This window comes from Orbicella faveolata, unplaced genomic scaffold (genome assembly GCF_042242905.1).
Source record: "Orbicella faveolata isolate gen_17 unplaced genomic scaffold, um_ofav_v1 contig_1, whole genome shotgun sequence".
NCBI classification, from domain to species: Eukaryota; Metazoa; Cnidaria; class Anthozoa; order Scleractinia; family Merulinidae; genus Orbicella; species Orbicella faveolata.
The window spans coordinates 21,601,387-21,619,103 of record NW_028301536.1 but is presented as its reverse complement, the minus strand read 5'-3'; the positions used below and the strand labels follow the sequence as shown (position 1 = coordinate 21,619,103).

Below are 17,717 nucleotides of genomic sequence, written 5' to 3'. Positions count from 1 at the left end.
CAATAGCACCTACACATGAGATTGTTGTGACCTAACAGGCAGAAAATCAAACACTAGTGACTAGTGATATAGCCTCCAAGATTGAGCTTTTATTCGAAACAAAATACAAAACATAAGAACAAACACAGCGACACTCGCATTCACACGTTTGCCAACTTGATTTTCATAACAAGCATCAACTGATATTTTTGCTTTTCATTTTCCTTTTTTTTTCCTTCCTTGTACAGTTTATAAATATCGATTTCCTCTATACTCATGAAAGAAGGGCTTTGAACAGGTTATGCTTCATCATTACAACATGCCAACAGATCAGTTTTTCTTGAGCACTTTCCATTCGACGAAAAATTCCATTGTTCAATTTCCGAAATGCGAACCAATTCGCTCAAAATTACAAAATTCCAATGGAAAGGAAATTCTAAAAAAAAAAAAAAAACAATAGAAATTTTCGAAAATTTGTGTATAGCTCGCGAGGTTGTCCTCTCTTTGGGCATTTTGGAAAAGCTATTCCATTCACAGCTGGAAATGTCCGGAAATTAAAACCGGATTGTTTTGTTTGCATGGAAACTGCCCCTTGTTCTTCGCCTGAAAAATAATATCATTAGGAAAGAAATCTAATTCTTTCAACAAAATAGAAAATAATTGCCTTGGAAACGCTGCAACACCGCAACGAAAAAATAGGGGGGGGGGGGGGAGTAAGAGCAAAAATGAAATGATATCAATTAAAAACGAAGACATAGTTGCCTCCAATGGCCATCAAATGCGGTTTGAATTCAGCCCATTATTACTTATAACAGGAGTAAATTAATTAGATCTCTTTAGCACATATTCGTGCCAATTCATTTTAAATTATCTTAAAGAGTATTTAAATTTCTATGATTATCATCTACAAATTGATGTATACCACATCGTTTGAAATTTTCTAATAAGCTATTATTTTAAAAATAACGAGCTACTATTGCTATCTAGATTATCTTTTATACACGTTACATTCGTTCCTTGTTATATGACGACATCTAAAATAACACTGTGAACCGCTGAATTTCTCTTTTTACACTGCAGTTTCGTAATCCTCTGCTGCTATGATTTGAAGGTGCTCTTGCGCTGTAAGGAAAGAAATGAAAGTGAATCGTTGCACTGTTATTTCAGAAATAAGGCAAGATAAAACCAGTTAAAGTGACGAAGAATTTGGGGCCAGACTATGCTTTTTTAACTGGTACCAGGATGTGCATCAAACGATCAAGTGAACGAGTGGCGAGCTCTAACGGAGTAGGAAGTTGCATGTGCCGAAAAACGTATTTTCCTAAAATGTTTTCCCAAGGAAAATGCAATGCTCAAAATAGTGGGTGTCTTAAGACAAAAAAAACCTAACAAGTTCCGCTACACGACCCGAGGATTTGCTAGAAAACTATTGGCCCGGGTTGTTTGAAAGGTGCATAATGCTATCCACTGGATAAATCACCATCCAGTGGATAAGCGTTAATAACACAAAGCGCGCTATCCACTGGACAGGGATCTATCGGTGGATAGCGTTATCGAACATTCTGGGCCTGATAATTTGGCGAGGCTGGAATTCCCTTTGGACACTTTGCCTTTAAAACTTAGCTGGAACCCTGGAAATGGAGTCTGACTAGCTACCAAACGGTGCCAACTGTGGCCACGGGTCACATAACATGTCCCAGTCTTTGCCCTCTCTTGTCACCTTCTACTCTTAGGTTGTTGACGCAGTCTCTTTTTGGATATAAAATGTCGCGGTCTAACTAAAACACAGAGGTAGCGTACTTACTTTCAAGATATTTGGCAAGTTCCTTGTCTTGTGCTTTCAAAGCTTGAATTCTTGGGGTATTGCCCTGATGGGGAAGAAATCAAATCGTCTCTTAATCAGTCCTTCGGGGTTCGGTTGTTGAGATTAAGAGTTTTTTAAGACGATAATTTCGCTTGTCGGAGTTTGATATTGGTCAAATTCAAACTGAAGGATAAAAAATTTTAACTGAAAACCTGGTCTATACATCTTGAAAGACTCAGCCCAAATTTTTCACATCCAGTATATTTGTTATTTGCCTTTATCCATCCAGCCTTAATCATCCTAGCATTATTTTCATTCCTTACTGCAGCTTCAGTGTTTTTGTAGTAACATAAAAAGGTATCATTCTGAGGGAGACAATTTCCACATCGCATTAAATTAACGAGTCAAAATATCCCTAAAAACTGATGAGATATAAGATACTGATTAGTCTCACTGTGAGTTGTGCAGGGAGTTAGTTTAAATCGGCAACTCACATCGTAGTCTGTTCTCGTGAGTGAAGCGCCGGCCTGAACTAAAAGCGAGCATATTGTGCGTCGTTCGTAAAGGGCGGCTTTATGAAGAGCGGTTTGACCTCTGAAAGAGCAACAAACAAAACAAGAATGAGCAACGAAGAATATAAAACCACAGGCGGACCACCCTATGTGTTCGTGGTTAATCATTGTTTATATGAAACGAACAAAATCTATGAGGGTTATGAATAAAGTTCTGAAAATTGCATATCTAAATTACATCTTGGTCTGGATATCCCAATAAAGTTAAGTGAAACGTTAATCGACTCATGTGTGGTGTTTTTTCGCCTTCCTGGACCGTCTGACGCGATTTTTTACGAAATTACTTTTGGTCGGATTCGGTAAGACAAGAGAGGTGTCTTACCGGTATCCGACCAAAAGTAATTTCGTAAAAAACGCGCCTGAAAAATCAGGGCTTCAATGGGATTCGAACCCGTGACCTCCGCGATACCGGTGCGATGCTCTACCGACTGAGCTATGAAGCCACACATTGGGAGCGAGGTCAATTAGTTGAGTTCATATCTTCCCGTGAGGAGTGAAATGATGTGAAGTTTATATGAAATAATTCATATATGAACTGCGGTTGTAGATGAAAGTGAAGAATGATCATCGCAGTTAATTTCCCAATTTAAGCAATTGGAAAGAAGAAGCCTGAAAAAATCAGGGCTTCATAGCTCAGTTGGTAGAGCATCGCACCGGTATCGCGGAGGTCACGGGTTTGAATCCCGTTGAAGCCCTGATTTTTTCAGGCTTCTTCTTTCCAATTGCTTAAATTGGAAAATTAACTGCAATGATCATTCTTCACTTTCATCTACAACCGCAGTTCATATATGAATTATTTCATATAAACTTCACATCATTTCACTCCTCACGGGAAGATATGAACTCAACTAATTGACCTCGCTCCCAATGTGTGGCTTCATAGCTCAGTCGGTAGAGCATCGCACCGGTATCGCGGAGGTCACGGGTTCGAATCCCGTTGAAGCCCTGATTTTTTCAGGCTTCTTCTTTCCAATTGCTTAAATTGGAAAATTAACTGCGATGATCATTCTTCACTTTCATCTACAACCGCAGTTCATATATGAATTATTTCATATAAACTTCACATCTAAACTGAGAAATAACACATCAACATATTTTTACTTACTTTTCTTCCTCGACAAGATCCAAAACACATCGTGGAACTGTGGAAAACACACGGTTGAAATCACAAACTGGCATGAACTACGGTTGGACATAAACCGCTGGGAGGTATCACGAACGCTTGAACGATGCAAACAAAACGAGTGAATTACGTTCTACTGTTTAAGAGCGCTTTTGGAGCGCGTCTTGTACAAATCGTCTCACTGATCGTTATACATATTTTTAACACAGCCACTAAGACAACTGGAACATCAATGACATTTCCACTTTGGTAATTATTCTCTGAACTGTCATGACCTGTTTACTTGACTGTGTATTGAATGATATCATACAAGGTAACTGTTCATCACTATTGAGCCATACCATTGGAGATAATGTATCTGACCACTTCCTTATGACCGTGCCGCGCGGCGTAATGTAGCGGTCTCCAGCCACGGTGATCACCAGCTGACAGACTTGCGCCGCCACGGTGTAACGCGATTACCTAAACAACACCAAGGTAGAAGACGCTGTAAGAGCTAAACCAAAGCATTGACATTCGACCAAACCGAAAAAAAAAAAACGCAAATAGCGCAGAGAACCAATCAGACCATGAGGTAAAAGCACGCAACCAGCGGCCAGCGCGTGTAAACGGATGTACAAAAAGTCACGACCGGGGTTGGTTTTGTTCTTAGTTAGTTTAAAGGAACTCAGTCACGCTATTTTGAGTTATTTAGGCCACGTACAAAAATTACCTTTAGATTGAAGGAAACCTGAAAATAGTAGTTTGCTAAGATAGAAAATCACCGAAAAGATAATAGTTAACCATAAAGGAACGAGGATGGGTATGGGTGGAGAAGATTAATACGGATTACGAAAGATAAACTTGAAAAATTTAGGCTAAACTTTTCAAGATGCATAAACCGTGAGTAGCTGCTTTGTTTCTCCAACTGGTTAAAAGTCTTGAACAAATTTACAAAACCATAACAAATACAAAGTTACTCTCAACGGTCAATCAATAAACGCTCGAAAACACACGATCAAAAAGTTAGCTAACTGGGTTATATCACGCAGTATCAAGGCAAGTTGCATCCTAACAAATTTTTCTCGAAATCAGTGGAAACCTCACAATAGTATATACACTGGAATAATTGGGTTACTTCTTACTTTGTCCAATTCTCCACTTTTGGAAGCCTCGATCATGCCTTTAAAGAAACAAGGAAGTGTATTCAGTTAGGTCAGAATCAATTATAAGAGGTGGTACTCTTCATAAAGAAGCTACAATTAAAATCAAAAATTGGAAAAAAAAAATTAAAACAAGGATATAAATAACGAGCTATACTCACTGTGTTCATTGCGCTTCATGATTTCGTTCTTCACCCTGTAATGATCAATAAGATTCTTGTAAATGTCTTCCTCTACGCGAATCAATCAAGCCAGCGATTATCTTAACAGATGTGGCCATTATTTATTAATATTTCTATTAATATACACAATCAAGAAAAAAGTTCAACTACATATCATTCAAGAAGGACACAATGCGATATACAGCGAGAAGAGAGCAGGCCTCTCTCTCTATCAGATCCTCAGCAAGTCATGGTACAAGGTTCTATTAAAAACAATTCATGGCCAAGCTAAAAGATCAATGACCAACAAATAGTTAGAGGGCCCTCTGTCGCATGCATGTACGCTTGTTTTACTCACCAAATGGCGTCCGCTTCATCTCCATCTGGGGATGGCAACTTGAACTCTTTACTATTAACGACAGAAAATAAAATTGAGCTTTAGCGTCTTTAACGATCTAACAACGTTGAGTGAAAGTGGTGCTGTGACAAGGACACGCATGTCACTAAATTCGTCAGTCGGCGGAGAATGGAGAGAATTACAAAGTGTGTCAAGGGGTAGCTAAAAGTTGCTTGACTCGATAAACTTTTATCCGCACCACACCTGGAAATCTAGCACCCACTTGCCAACGGCTGAGCGTCAGACTACACATGAATTAATTCTCTCTCCTAAAGAAAATAAACTTCTTTTCTCCCAGCTAAAGCGGCCGGAAAATATTTAAAATAAGTCACATAATGCACCGTACTTGTAGTTCACTTCACTTACGCGGAAAACGGCGTCATGATAGTGCTTTCCACAATATCCTCCACGCTCTCGGATGGACTGGATCCAAGTGAATTGTTGTACATCCTGGGTGGTGGCAAAGTGACTGGTGACCGACTGCCAAGATTCGAGGGCCTGGTTATAGGATCTACAGGAACGGACAGCGGTCTTTTAAGTCGAGTCGATGACGTAGCTGTAGAGCTCTTGTTATTCGTTTGTTTCCTACAAAGATTACACCAAATTATCACACTGAAAAATGGCTAAATCAAGTTTATTTTTATTAAACCAGCATACTTGGTAACACTAGGCTTAGACGTTGGCTCTACTTGATTTCCCGCTTTCAAGTTGCATCTCAATTCCCAACTTTCTCCTCAATTCGCAGACGTTGCCTAAGACGTCACGCAAAGCAACGTCTCAAAGTGTTGCGTGACGATCCAAACCAATGGCTGCTGAGGATTCTACTTCCAGAACTCCTAATTGCTTATTACCTAGTAGTCATTGTTCAGCAACGTAACTACAACAAAATCTTGATTTAAACGTAACTTTCTTTCAAAAAGGTTAGCGTATATGGCCCATACAGAGGAGTGACCTATCTTCTCAGGACTTTTCAAGGACAATTCAGCGATATTCAAGGAATCGTTTCCCTCAGAAACATAAGGAAAATTTGTTTAGAAAGGGGGAATATAAAATACAGAATATGTAAGGCCCTATTGAGGGCGGAATTACTTAAACTGTTAGGTGCTACTGTTCTTTTTTGGTTTGACATCATCTGCCTCACTGAACTAATATTTTTTTCAGGTGCCCTTCGGCTTGAAGGATATTGTGTACACTATAAATCGCAAAGGTATCGTGTCTTCTTTATAGCAAAATTTTCTTACTTTAATGAGTCATCCTTTAGGTCGACAATGAATATTCCATCCTCTAGAATGTCCACCACATTGTATATTTTTTCCTGCAAGAATGTGCCATCAATTAGTTTCCAGTTTACAGTAATTCGGTAAACAAAGGTGAAGCCGACCGTATGAGTGAAACATTTATTACCTGTGCTACGTCAACCCGATACACCCTGTCAGGATAAGTCGCTGAAAGAGGGAAAGACGAAAAAACATTCAACACTTGAACAATTCTATAAATCCAGAAGCATATCACCTAGGAGCGACTAACTCCGATCAGAAGCATATCACCTAGGTGATATGCTTCTGATAAATCATAATACTGATGCTGATACTGGGTGGCTGAGTGCGACAGACATGTATTCGAACGATAAGATAATGTCAAATAAGGGACGGACCATCATTTTTTGTGGGGGGGGGGGGGGGGGGGAGGAATTGTGTTGGGCATTTCCGAAAAAAAAATTTCCTGCGCAGCAAAAACGGCTAAAAATTGAAAAAAAATCGAGTATGTACTTTCTATTATACAGGCTCCCTGTTTGACTTAAAAAAAAAATCTTGCAAAACTATGGCCTGTTAAAAAAATCATGCACAACCTAAAGGTAAGAAAAAAAATTTCATGCCTCACGTAATTGCCCAACCACCCCCTCAATAAAAATAAAAAAAATAATGGTCCGTCATTAAATTCACTCCACAGGAGTATGTGTGATGCTATAGTACAAAATTATGATGACCTTGCAGTTTCTATCTTGTATCAGCTGTTTCAAATGAGTGGTGGTGGGAACAGAGGTGAAACGGTAGTGATCAACTCGGAATCGCCCGAATGTGTAAGCCATGAACAGACAAAGTAATTCAGTCATGCTATGAAATGCAGTCATGACAATTAAGCTGAAAAGCTTCTATCGCTGTTGAACTTTATGACAAATGATACAAATCAGGAAGGAAATAAAAACGCTTACTGTCCAAGAAACACCAATCATCTGACAGCGGCGCTTTCTACAGGAATAGAAACAAAATGGCATCAGTTCTGGTGTACTTGATACGATATCTAATTAGCCTGCGTTGCAAGCGTAAACTCGGAAGGAGTAGGGACCCACACTTTCTATCCCCACTCTCGCTCCCCCCCCCCCCCCCCCGTTTTACGCTTGCTACACAGGCTATATCTAATCAGAGTTAACTTCAGCTTTCATTTGTTTTACTGAAAAGTCTGACAACCGCTAAAACACAGGGTCGGCCAAAATATGCGTAGGACACATTTGTCTGGCCAGGAATTAACGAGGGCTTTTTAGTTGGGGACGATAGAAGCCAAAGAGATTAGATTCTACTTCACTAACTTGAGCAAACAGAGTAAAAAGAAACATTGAACAGAATTACTACGCAGAGAATTCATTAGGCATCGCAGCATGTTGCTAGGCAAGTTTCAGGGCATATCAAGGTACCAAGTCTAATTTCAAGGGAGCATAAAAAGGGTGGCTGGTTGCAGTATCTTTAAGTTGCTGGTACCTCTTCCTCCTCGTCTTCTTTAAACCGCTCAATCCAAGCCCTCATCTGTTCCAGGTCACAGTCGGGTTCAATCGCTGTTGTTGCCACGAGGGTAGCTGTAAAAATAGAATAACCACATGCCCTGAATCCCTGCTGAATAATTGTATTTAGGGCGAGAAGTTATCGCGAGCGAAGACAGGCATTAAATCAGTTACAATAAATTATTCCTAAACACATGACATGTCACAGTTAGTTTCTGTTTCTCTTCTAGGACTTGGTCAATTTATGCCGCTTTGAAGTCGATCCTAACTTGAATTCTGGCAAGCGGCTGGGTACAAGGTGTTACTACTCACAAGTTTCTCTAAGCTGTGACAAGTCGTAACAGTGTTTCTCATATTCCTTGAATCCAACACTGTAGATCTGTAACTTGACTGGTTCAGGACATGGAATAGGCCTACCGAGAGTCGAGGGCAAAAATAAGTTAGCAGTAATCAATGTGATAACAAAATTCTCTGACTCCATTCAAATAAAAGATGCTCAGTTACTACTGACGATAACACGGCACTCTTACCCTGCACTTGAGTTTGACCGTTCTGTTCTTCTCTGTTGAGGAAAAAAAACAATCATTGTGAAGATGGCACTGCTAGAAGGATTGAAATCCAGAAGGCCAAAGTACAGTGGAATATGTAGCCCACTAACCTTGACTTTTTGCAACATGTTGGCCTGGTTTCTTCGACTAATTCGTATTCTAGATGGGAACAATCTGCAGGGTTCTATAACAATAATAAAAACATTTTTACTTTGCGCTTAGGTATCTTAACATCAATAAGCACTTTCAAATACCTCACACAAAGGCTGCAGTTCATAAAGGAGTTCTATCATTAGTTACGCATGCGCGAGCTTGTAGAAACTTTAAAAAGTCGGACAAACCTTTTTTACAAAAATGTACGTACACTGGAGAAACGGCCATTGCAGCAAAGAGAGAATTCTAGCTACAAGTAGATGCTTGGAAAAAAAGCGAAAGGTAGGAGGAATAGGATTGATATCTTGAAAAAGATAGTAAGTATCTTGAGTAAAGACAAGACACAACAAAGCAAAACACGATGACAAGAAAGTTTTTCAGGTACGCACCTCCATCCACTTGCATTGGAAGAGACTTGCTTGTTACAAGAACAGCTTCTTTGCACTGTGCTATCCTTTCACCATGTCCTCCGACACGTGTCGTAGCCTAGAATACATCAGTACAACAACTAAGAAAACTGTCCACTCCAATCGCAGATAACTAAGAGTTTCAAATCCTCTCTACAGCCCTGATTAACGTTTTTACTCACCAACGTGGCTGACGTGAGGCCAATCACCTCCATATAACCATCGTCAAGTCTTTGCGGCTGAAAATCCTGTGAGGACAATTCCAAATAACTCAAAATCAACAGCTGAAAGAGCCCTGTGCGTCTCTCTAGCACCGCCGGCGTGCTCAATGATAGAGACGACTAAGATTCAAGTCAAAAAATTACTGATAGCGTGAAACTACAAGGTCTCATATAGCGTCATATGAACACAGTATTTGTCAATCGGTTACAATTCCCAGTGAGCACCTAACAATTAGACGCACTGTACACAACTGTGCAACCGTATTCAGTATATGGAAGAATTTGCAGGCTTGAATCTCTTAAAAATGTCTTTACATCGTTTAACTCAGTTTCGAGTGCGGCTGAAAATAAGCACACAGCAAAAAGAAGTGTGTTTACTTACGCACTGGGAACTTAAGCTAATCGAATTTCTTTAACTGCGGTTTACCGATTAAGTTTCAATATTCAGATTCAAAGAGTTTCTCCAGTGCATTCCTGTCGTCTAGTCACAAACAATACTCACACTATCTTTACCGGGATGACCCCACGGCGATGTCCCAGCGCTATACCTACAAGACAAACAAACGGCGAAGGAAGAAAGGTAAGCAGGAAGAAAAATACACGACAGAACGGTGAATTTTCTGATTCTTAATTCAGTTACACAACAAGTTATAGAACTTACGAAGGAATATTCACAAATAAAAGGCACAAAGGTTTCGTTTCTAGAAGTTTTTCAGTCATGTCAACTCCATCGCACTGCAAGAAAACAAATAAAAAGCAAAAGATTGCTGTCTGTCTCTTTATTTATTTCTTTGTTTATTTTCTGGAGTGAAAACAACTTTCTTTACAAGTAGAATATTCTTGTTTGTTTGGGACGGTGGCACTAGGATGAAACTAAAACCACGTAGAATATGATTCTTCCTAACGCAACATAACTTCTCCTCAGAGAACAGTGACCGTTTTGCTACCATAAATTATTAAGTACACATACCTCTATGGTCGTAAATGTGAAAAAATATCGCGCTTTTCTTTGAAGGAAAGTTGCAGTGCTGGCCTGCAAAACAAAAAAGACACTGACCAAATAAAATCGTAACTTGCATTGACTATTTATCAGAACTTTGTTTCCGCCAACTTCAGTTATTTGAGAAAATCACTACATCACGTACAATACAACAACTACAGCATTTCAACTTCCTTAGGTAACAATAGTTTGTTTTTATTCTTATCTATAAGGTCATTAGTTGTCGCTATATGAAGCGTCTATGTACACTGAGTGACATTAAAAGTGTGACTACCGCACGATTTAGCTGGCCTTTAACTTTTGCGGCCACTAAAAGACAAGCAAAACCCTAGTGTATGAAAAAGGGCGTTCTGGTGTTCATGGTAACCTTTAGATCGATGATTGAACTAATTCGTAGATGAATATGCTGGCGAACGTGAGTGCCAACCTACTAAAAGACCCAGCCTGGGCCCGACCTTTTCGGGAAAAAAAGACATAAAAGTATCCCAATTTGTCCTAATTTAGGTCCCACTAAACTAGCTTGCTGTGGTTTCATTTCCTGTCAAAGATTAATTTACTCATGTACATTAACATAAAATAACCTTCGACATTCATTAAATGTACCCAACTGTTCAAATGATCGCAACAACCAAAAGACTCTCACCTTTCCATAAAATACTAAATTTTTTATTCTACTGTTGAATTTATCTGGATTGGCCTCTACAATGGAAGAAAAAAATATCAAGATTAAGAATAACTTATGGTAGGTACTGAACCTGTACATATGGGAAGATATCCATGGTCATGTCAACTCATAACAGACAGGTTGACGACACGAAAACAACGTTAATGTGTCCAGGAATGGTACAAAATCAACGGAATAACATTGAAATCACTGTTTTGTTCAGTAAGAGCAGTGAGCCCTACACTTCACTTCCTTAGCACATAAAAACATGAAAACAGAACTTTGTCCATGTAATTCAATATTTTGGTTTCAGCATCAAGGGAATACCTACCTCGTGATTCATGAAATTCTAAACAGACTTCTGCATCAAATCCCAGACTGAAATAGTTGTTCATGACATTTAATGGGAGCTGCAAACCAAGACAATTAATTACTGCATGGAACTGACCACAAAGAAAAAATAAATAAAATGAAGAATAGAAGCAACTATTGGTAAATCTTGATTCTGCTCTTATTTGGAAATCTGGATTTGAGACTTGTATTTTCAGTTTGAATTATCCACGTACCACTTCCAAAATAAACTAGGTTACTAGGTTAGACATTCCCACTTAGACGGCTACCTGTAGCCAGCTAGTAGTTTGACACATCAATCAAAGTGTTGTATTTTGTTGTATGTTCACACAAAGTTGCTCTTTCAATGAAACTCAGCCAGTACACAATAATTTCTCTATACATAGCTAGCAAAGCCGCACTATCAAATTCAGTATACATACACGTACATAATAATCTAATGATTCAGGCTCACGGCATGAGCAAAGTTAACTCGCTTCACGGAGAAATTGGCAATGTTACATGCTTTTAGTTGTGCGTCATCAAGTTGTGATGCACTTGGGAAGTTTGGAGAGCACTCAAGAAGTTAAAGTTACTCTTGTACTTCTTTCATGTACTCAAAACTCAATGATGTTTCCTTAAGCATGAATTAATTATTACCTAAAATGGGTGGTTATAATAAGCATACAATTTATATTACACTCAAACCTTAATTCGTTAATCTAAATTCATGAATCTTCCATCACCTTGGCAACTGCTTCATCAGCAGAGTCAACTTCCTCAGCATCATTTGGAGACACTTCTAGATTCCATCTAGTAAAGATAAACAGCATTTATCAAAAGAATGGCCAAAAATCAGTTCAATTTATCAACTTGTGGCTAACCTGTCAAGCTGGACAACACTTCCCTCGTGAATGTGTGTCAATATTCTGGACAGTGGTTCATCAGTGTAACCCTACAAACAAATTAAACAAGGCAAACTATAAATAAAGACCTTTATATGCCTAGCTTCTAGAATGCCTACAATGTTTACTAACTAGGGGGAGTTTAATAACTAGAGTTGGTCTTTACAAATGTGGGAATATTTGAGGAGACAAAGTTCCAAGATGTCTCTAGATGTCATAGGTTAACCACATGCTATATGACAAGTAGAAATATGACAAATTGAATTTAACCATTGTAGAGGCCATACCATTAGCTGAATCACAAACATTATTGGTAAAGTAAATAAATAAAAAATAAACATCTTAATTGACCACTCCCCCAATTATGGGGCTTTAATTTTCACGGCCAATGGAAACAAACAAATGAATATAAATGAACATAACGTTATTAACTGTCCCAATTGACAGGAGGAAGACCAGTTAGCTATTTAAAAGCACACCGAGAAGATGAACTTGCAGGGACCGCCAAGAACACCACAACCTGGAAGCCAGAACAGGACTTGAACCTGTGACAACTGAATTTCAAGTCCAAAATCATGCTGTCTACCATAAAGTGTGCTAAAAATTGGACTCAAATTTAGCCTCCTGTGATTCACTTTCTATCATTACTTCATGAAAAGATTACAGTGTCAGAGGACCTCAAACATAAGATGCTAGCCATTGGCAAATTATTGGGAAGTTGAGGCTCATTATTATCTTAGGCAACATAAGCCTCTCCAATGTAACCACAAATATTTCTCAGCTGTCACCTGAGAAAGCCTACATTAAACCGAGCCACCTACCCCTCCCCAGTTGAGAACTCTTGACAAGTCATTTCCTGTTCCAAGTGGAAGTACAGCCACAGGGGGTGGGGGTGTAATTTTTTGTTTGTCAAGTTCAGACAGGACCCAGCCAACCTGATTAAAAAAAAAAAAATTAATAAAATTGAATAAATTACATGTGAACAACTGAAACAAGCACCAGTCAAACTTAACATAGGCTCACACTAGTAAATTAACTTGCTTACATGCAGAACTCCTAGAAAACCTGAGCATTTCTAAGTTCTCTGGTTTTGACTGTTATGGACCTAATTAAATATATATAATGACCCTACAAGACTCCTGACTTACATGTACAGTATACTAAGCAAGAGGTATAGACAGAAGTGTAGTTTTCAATTGTAATCTGTAACTTACTGTTCCATCTCCTCCACATGCCAGTATCCTAAGATTGGGAACCTTTCTGTATAATTCCAAACTGTGGGATAAAATGAAAGCATGCACATGTACATCATTAACCATTCATACTTTCACCAAATGATCTACTAATTAATTAGCATGAAAACACATTACTGGACTGACGATTTATGAAGATTTCCATAAAAAAGCCAGTTACACGACAACCTGCAATAAGATTTACTTCAAACTAAAATGCGTTTTAGAGTTTTTGTCTACATGGTACAAGCATAAAATTTGCTTGCGCTGACCTCACCTTGGGTTGTCAACTTGTTGCAGTGGTGAGGCTTGTGTGTTTCAGTGACCCTAAGAGCTATGCTGGCTGGGACATTTTGTCCCTGGTAGGTTCAACCTTGCCAGATTGGTCGAGGGGTAGAAACCTGACAAAGAACAGCCCCTAGTCCTCCAGGTTGGAGGTTTAGCGATGGGACAATCACCCATCTACATAAAACAGCATTAGATTACTGAGACCTCAAGCACACTAAATCAGTCATCTCTTGGGGCCATTGTGGGACTTTTCTCAGGTGAGTAAAGTATGATGCAACTTGGTAAAAACCTGGGGCCGACCAAACCTTTAGTGACCCCGAGAACTCAACTCAAAATAGGGAACTGGGACATGAGATCTATGTATAGTGCAAAAATATCCGCCCAAGTTCCAGAGGCAGGGTAGACCTAGGACAACATGGAGGAGAACAGCAAAGAAGAAGAGAGAGAAAGAGCTGGATGGAGGAGCTGGAGCAAGGTGTCCACTGCAGCAGCCAACCGAGCTAGTTGGCAACAGAGTGTTGAGGCCTTAAGTAGTGAGGTGATGCTGAAGGTACCTGAAGTAACTAGTTTCTGCCTTGAGTGAGATGGTTTGTCCTGTGATTGAATTTGGTTATGTTCTGGCAACACTGTGTGATTAAAACTGTGTGATTAATTAGCATGCATACCCTAATCTGGGACCTCCTTTTGACAGATCAAACACTTGTCTCGGATTCAGCATCCATTGAAATTTGTGCATAATTTTTGTACCCTATGATAGGAAAATAATACATTCAAGAAATGTTACAAAACATATTAACCACAAAATCACAGTACAGAACTACTTCAAGGAAACTTTTATTAATAGAACATACTGTAACTTGCATAATAATATACATGAAAAAATCACTCGATTCTGATTGGCCGAGAGCAGTGCATTTCAAGTGTAACACCAGTGCAAAAAGTGTAACACCAGTGCAAATTACACATTGTAATTCTCAATTATTGGCTGAAAGACAATAGGTAATTTTCTAAGCCAATGATATCATGTAAAATGATGATGACAATTTTGTGCGGAAACTTTGAAAAAAGTTTTCTTGAATGAAAAAAATGGCTTCAAGAAAGATCTTCTAGCACTTCCTCCACGCAATTTTTTTCATGTTTATATTATTAATAAGTAATCATACGGTTTTTCTCATTCAATTTGGAATTAGTTTGCACTTGTCAGTTTTTCAAAAAGCTCACTTGTGCATATTAATTCCAGATTGAACTTGAAACCGTATGATTACCTATACAAATTTGCTTCACAGCACACACAATGACCATGTTGTGACACATTTACAACTCATGCCTCAGCAGTCTTATCATCAATGCCATTTCTTGATTCTAAAAGGTTAATAACATTAAGTAATTCACCTGATTTCCACCACTCTTAGGGTTAATAAACACAAGCAGAGGTCTGCGTTGAGCTGATCCAGAAGGTTTGATCTAACAATATAACAAAAAAAAATGTACACTCACGGTATAACAACTAAATGCACAAAGTTACTGTTGGATACATAAAGAAATTAATGAGACAACTAAATGGCACAAATTGTGCTTACAAGTGGTAATTTAATGTGGACTCACATGAACAGTGATAAGGGGTATTTTAGAAAGTAAAACGTTTGAACAAATAATATGATTTATTCATACAAATACACCCTGCAGCACATTACATGAAATAAAAGAAAATAAATCAGTGCTTACCACAAAGGGTCTCTTCTCCTAAAAAAGAAGAAAAACACAGACCAGAGCTAAGTCTTGACCTTGTCTCACCATTCATACAAATTAACACAAACTACATCAAACACGGTTCATAATACCACTTTAAGAGGCCCTATAATTTATGCACAACATGTAAGCCTATGTACTAAAATCTGAGCTAAATTGAACAATTATAAAATAAGAAGAGTCAGATTAATAAAAATTACCAGCTAATTTAAATTCTAATTCTAAGGCATCCTGAATAATACACAATATGGTTTCAGTTGCTATGACAGAGCAGTGGGTCTAGTTACCCTTACCCAAAGATGAGAAGAACTGAGTCAGATATGGATTAATGTAGATTTTTTTTTTTTGGTTGAAAAAAATAAAAACAAACACACTCTCACTAGGTATCTGTTCTAATGTTTTGAAATTTCAAACATACAACCATAATATGCCATAGCTGTGCCCTTTTTACTTCCAAAGTGTAATTACTTAGTACCCAAAAACTTTTTAATGCCAGCATATTATGCCTTAGAAGACAAGATTCTTCAGTGCCTGAACGTTTTAACAATTTTAATTTTACTTTAACTGTTAGCCAGGAAAATGCTTAATGTTAATAATAGTTATTTTACAGCATTACAGCTCAATTTAATTTATTATAATTATGCAATGATTAACAATGGATCACAAAAGCAATAGCTGAGTTAATTTTATTATGTCAAAAATGTTAAAAAATGTTAATTTGTGTTCCCTTGGAACCTTACATTAACAGCAAAAGTGTCGTGCTCAAGAAACCATTGAATGTCGACCACTTCATCATCTTCACCACTGTCACTACTTCCGTCACTCTGTTTAAGGGTTTATTAGCAATAATAAATAAAAAGCAAGTGAATTTTTTTTACCAAGCTCAAGTTGATCTTGAATGAAAATATTAGCAAATTAATCTTAAGTTAGAGAGAACGGCTGTGCATTAAACATGCTAAATCACATGATGATTCATGTTAATTTATTTTTATTTAGTTTATATGCATAATTTTCAAAATTTTTGGCAGTTAATTACAATATTAGAATTAGAGCAACAAAGTATTCATAATAAAAATAATGCTACAAACATGCTAAACTGTCATGAATGTATTGTACCTTCTCATTGTAGACTTTTAAAAATAGCATATTTTATCTATCATAATTTAATTATGATTTGGGCATTATACATGTACATGTAATGACAATTTGTTTTTTCCCACACTATAAGAAAAGTTTTCAACTACTCTCAAGACAGCTTGAAGTGAAAATGTTATACAAAATAATTATTTATTTATAAACAAACCTTTGTTGATTTTCTCTTGAGAGGTCTCTTTCTAAAGCTGTTTCTTTTCATTGATGATGCTCTTGCCTAAAAACATAATTTGTAGCAAAATAATTCAGTGGTGGAATTAAAGCGATTCAGTTTATTCAACACAGAAGCAAATCGAAAGGTTGAGGAACATAAGTACCTTGAGTGACATTTTTGACGGACAGACAGACAGACAGACACACAGAACGATAGACAGACAGACTGATAAATGGATGGATGACTATTAATAATACACTTCTTTACACAGTTAATAAAATTTGACAAAGAAAATGTGGTATAATGCATTTTATTAAAAACTGGATCACTGGATAATGCAATTTGAGATGAGCCATTATACCATGCCATATTTGCCATACAAATATGGCAACTGTATCCATGATTTCTTGGGATGCTTTAATTTTTAGTGAAGATTAGTTTGCGATATTTTAGGGGCATTTTTAACAAAAAATTATTCCACTCATGCTTGTTGGATATGAGGTGATTATAGCCAACTCGGCACTTTGCGCCTTGTTGGCTATATCTACCATCTTACATCCAACATGCGTTCAGGGAATAATTATTAAAGATATAATCAATGCTAACAGTAGTAATTAAATAAAAGTTATAATTAAACAAAATAATGAAAAAAAAAAGACCTTACTCTTTTTGGGGGGAGTTTAACCACCCATGATGGTGGAACTATGAGGTTTGCATGAGCTCCTAAGTCACACATTTCATCTATTTTATGCATCTTGAAACACTCCACTTTGTTGTGATACTGAAAGAGATTTACCAACCCATTAATTTGACATTTACAGTACCAGATTATCAGTAGGGAGTTTAAGCAAATCACTACGGCTGGTGCTACTACAGCTGCCATGACTGAAAAGGTCTGGGGAGAGTACGTCTCGGTGGTCTGCCAAATTTTAAGTTTAGCGAGTAAAGCGAAATACAAAG

At 37.8% G+C, this 17,717-nt stretch overlaps 1 protein-coding gene across 1 annotated transcript in view; it reads right to left on the bottom strand.

Annotated features, from left to right (window-relative positions):
- Nucleotides 1-69: 69 nt before the first annotated feature.
- The window catches only part of LOC110044863 (diacylglycerol kinase zeta-like), a 40,839-nt gene continuing 23,191 nt past the window's right edge, over nt 70-17,717 (bottom strand). Inside the window, exons 10-41 of the mRNA XM_089295423.1 lie at nt 17,422-17,538; nt 16,755-16,820; nt 15,428-15,445; nt 15,095-15,166; nt 14,368-14,450; nt 13,397-13,457; nt 13,004-13,117; nt 12,162-12,232; nt 12,024-12,090; nt 11,279-11,357; nt 10,927-10,982; nt 10,254-10,316; nt 9,945-10,018; nt 9,786-9,831; nt 9,245-9,310; nt 9,045-9,141; nt 8,613-8,686; nt 8,485-8,516; nt 8,267-8,367; nt 7,935-8,029; nt 7,391-7,427; nt 6,583-6,623; nt 6,420-6,493; nt 5,545-5,763; nt 5,140-5,190; nt 4,782-4,816; nt 4,603-4,640; nt 3,820-3,940; nt 3,461-3,497; nt 2,278-2,377; nt 1,784-1,847; nt 70-1,101 (exon numbers count right to left, since the gene is read on the bottom strand). Coding sequence (XP_089151549.1) covers nt 1,049-1,101; nt 1,784-1,847; nt 2,278-2,377; nt 3,461-3,497; nt 3,820-3,940; nt 4,603-4,640; nt 4,782-4,816; nt 5,140-5,190; nt 5,545-5,763; nt 6,420-6,493; nt 6,583-6,623; nt 7,391-7,427; nt 7,935-8,029; nt 8,267-8,367; nt 8,485-8,516; nt 8,613-8,686; nt 9,045-9,141; nt 9,245-9,310; nt 9,786-9,831; nt 9,945-10,018; nt 10,254-10,316; nt 10,927-10,982; nt 11,279-11,357; nt 12,024-12,090; nt 12,162-12,232; nt 13,004-13,117; nt 13,397-13,457; nt 14,368-14,450; nt 15,095-15,166; nt 15,428-15,445; nt 16,755-16,820; nt 17,422-17,538 — 2,322 coding nt within the window. The 3' untranslated portion in view covers nt 70-1,048. The remainder of the gene's footprint in view (nt 1,102-1,783; nt 1,848-2,277; nt 2,378-3,460; nt 3,498-3,819; nt 3,941-4,602; nt 4,641-4,781; nt 4,817-5,139; nt 5,191-5,544; nt 5,764-6,419; nt 6,494-6,582; nt 6,624-7,390; nt 7,428-7,934; nt 8,030-8,266; nt 8,368-8,484; nt 8,517-8,612; nt 8,687-9,044; nt 9,142-9,244; nt 9,311-9,785; nt 9,832-9,944; nt 10,019-10,253; nt 10,317-10,926; nt 10,983-11,278; nt 11,358-12,023; nt 12,091-12,161; nt 12,233-13,003; nt 13,118-13,396; nt 13,458-14,367; nt 14,451-15,094; nt 15,167-15,427; nt 15,446-16,754; nt 16,821-17,421; nt 17,539-17,717) is intronic.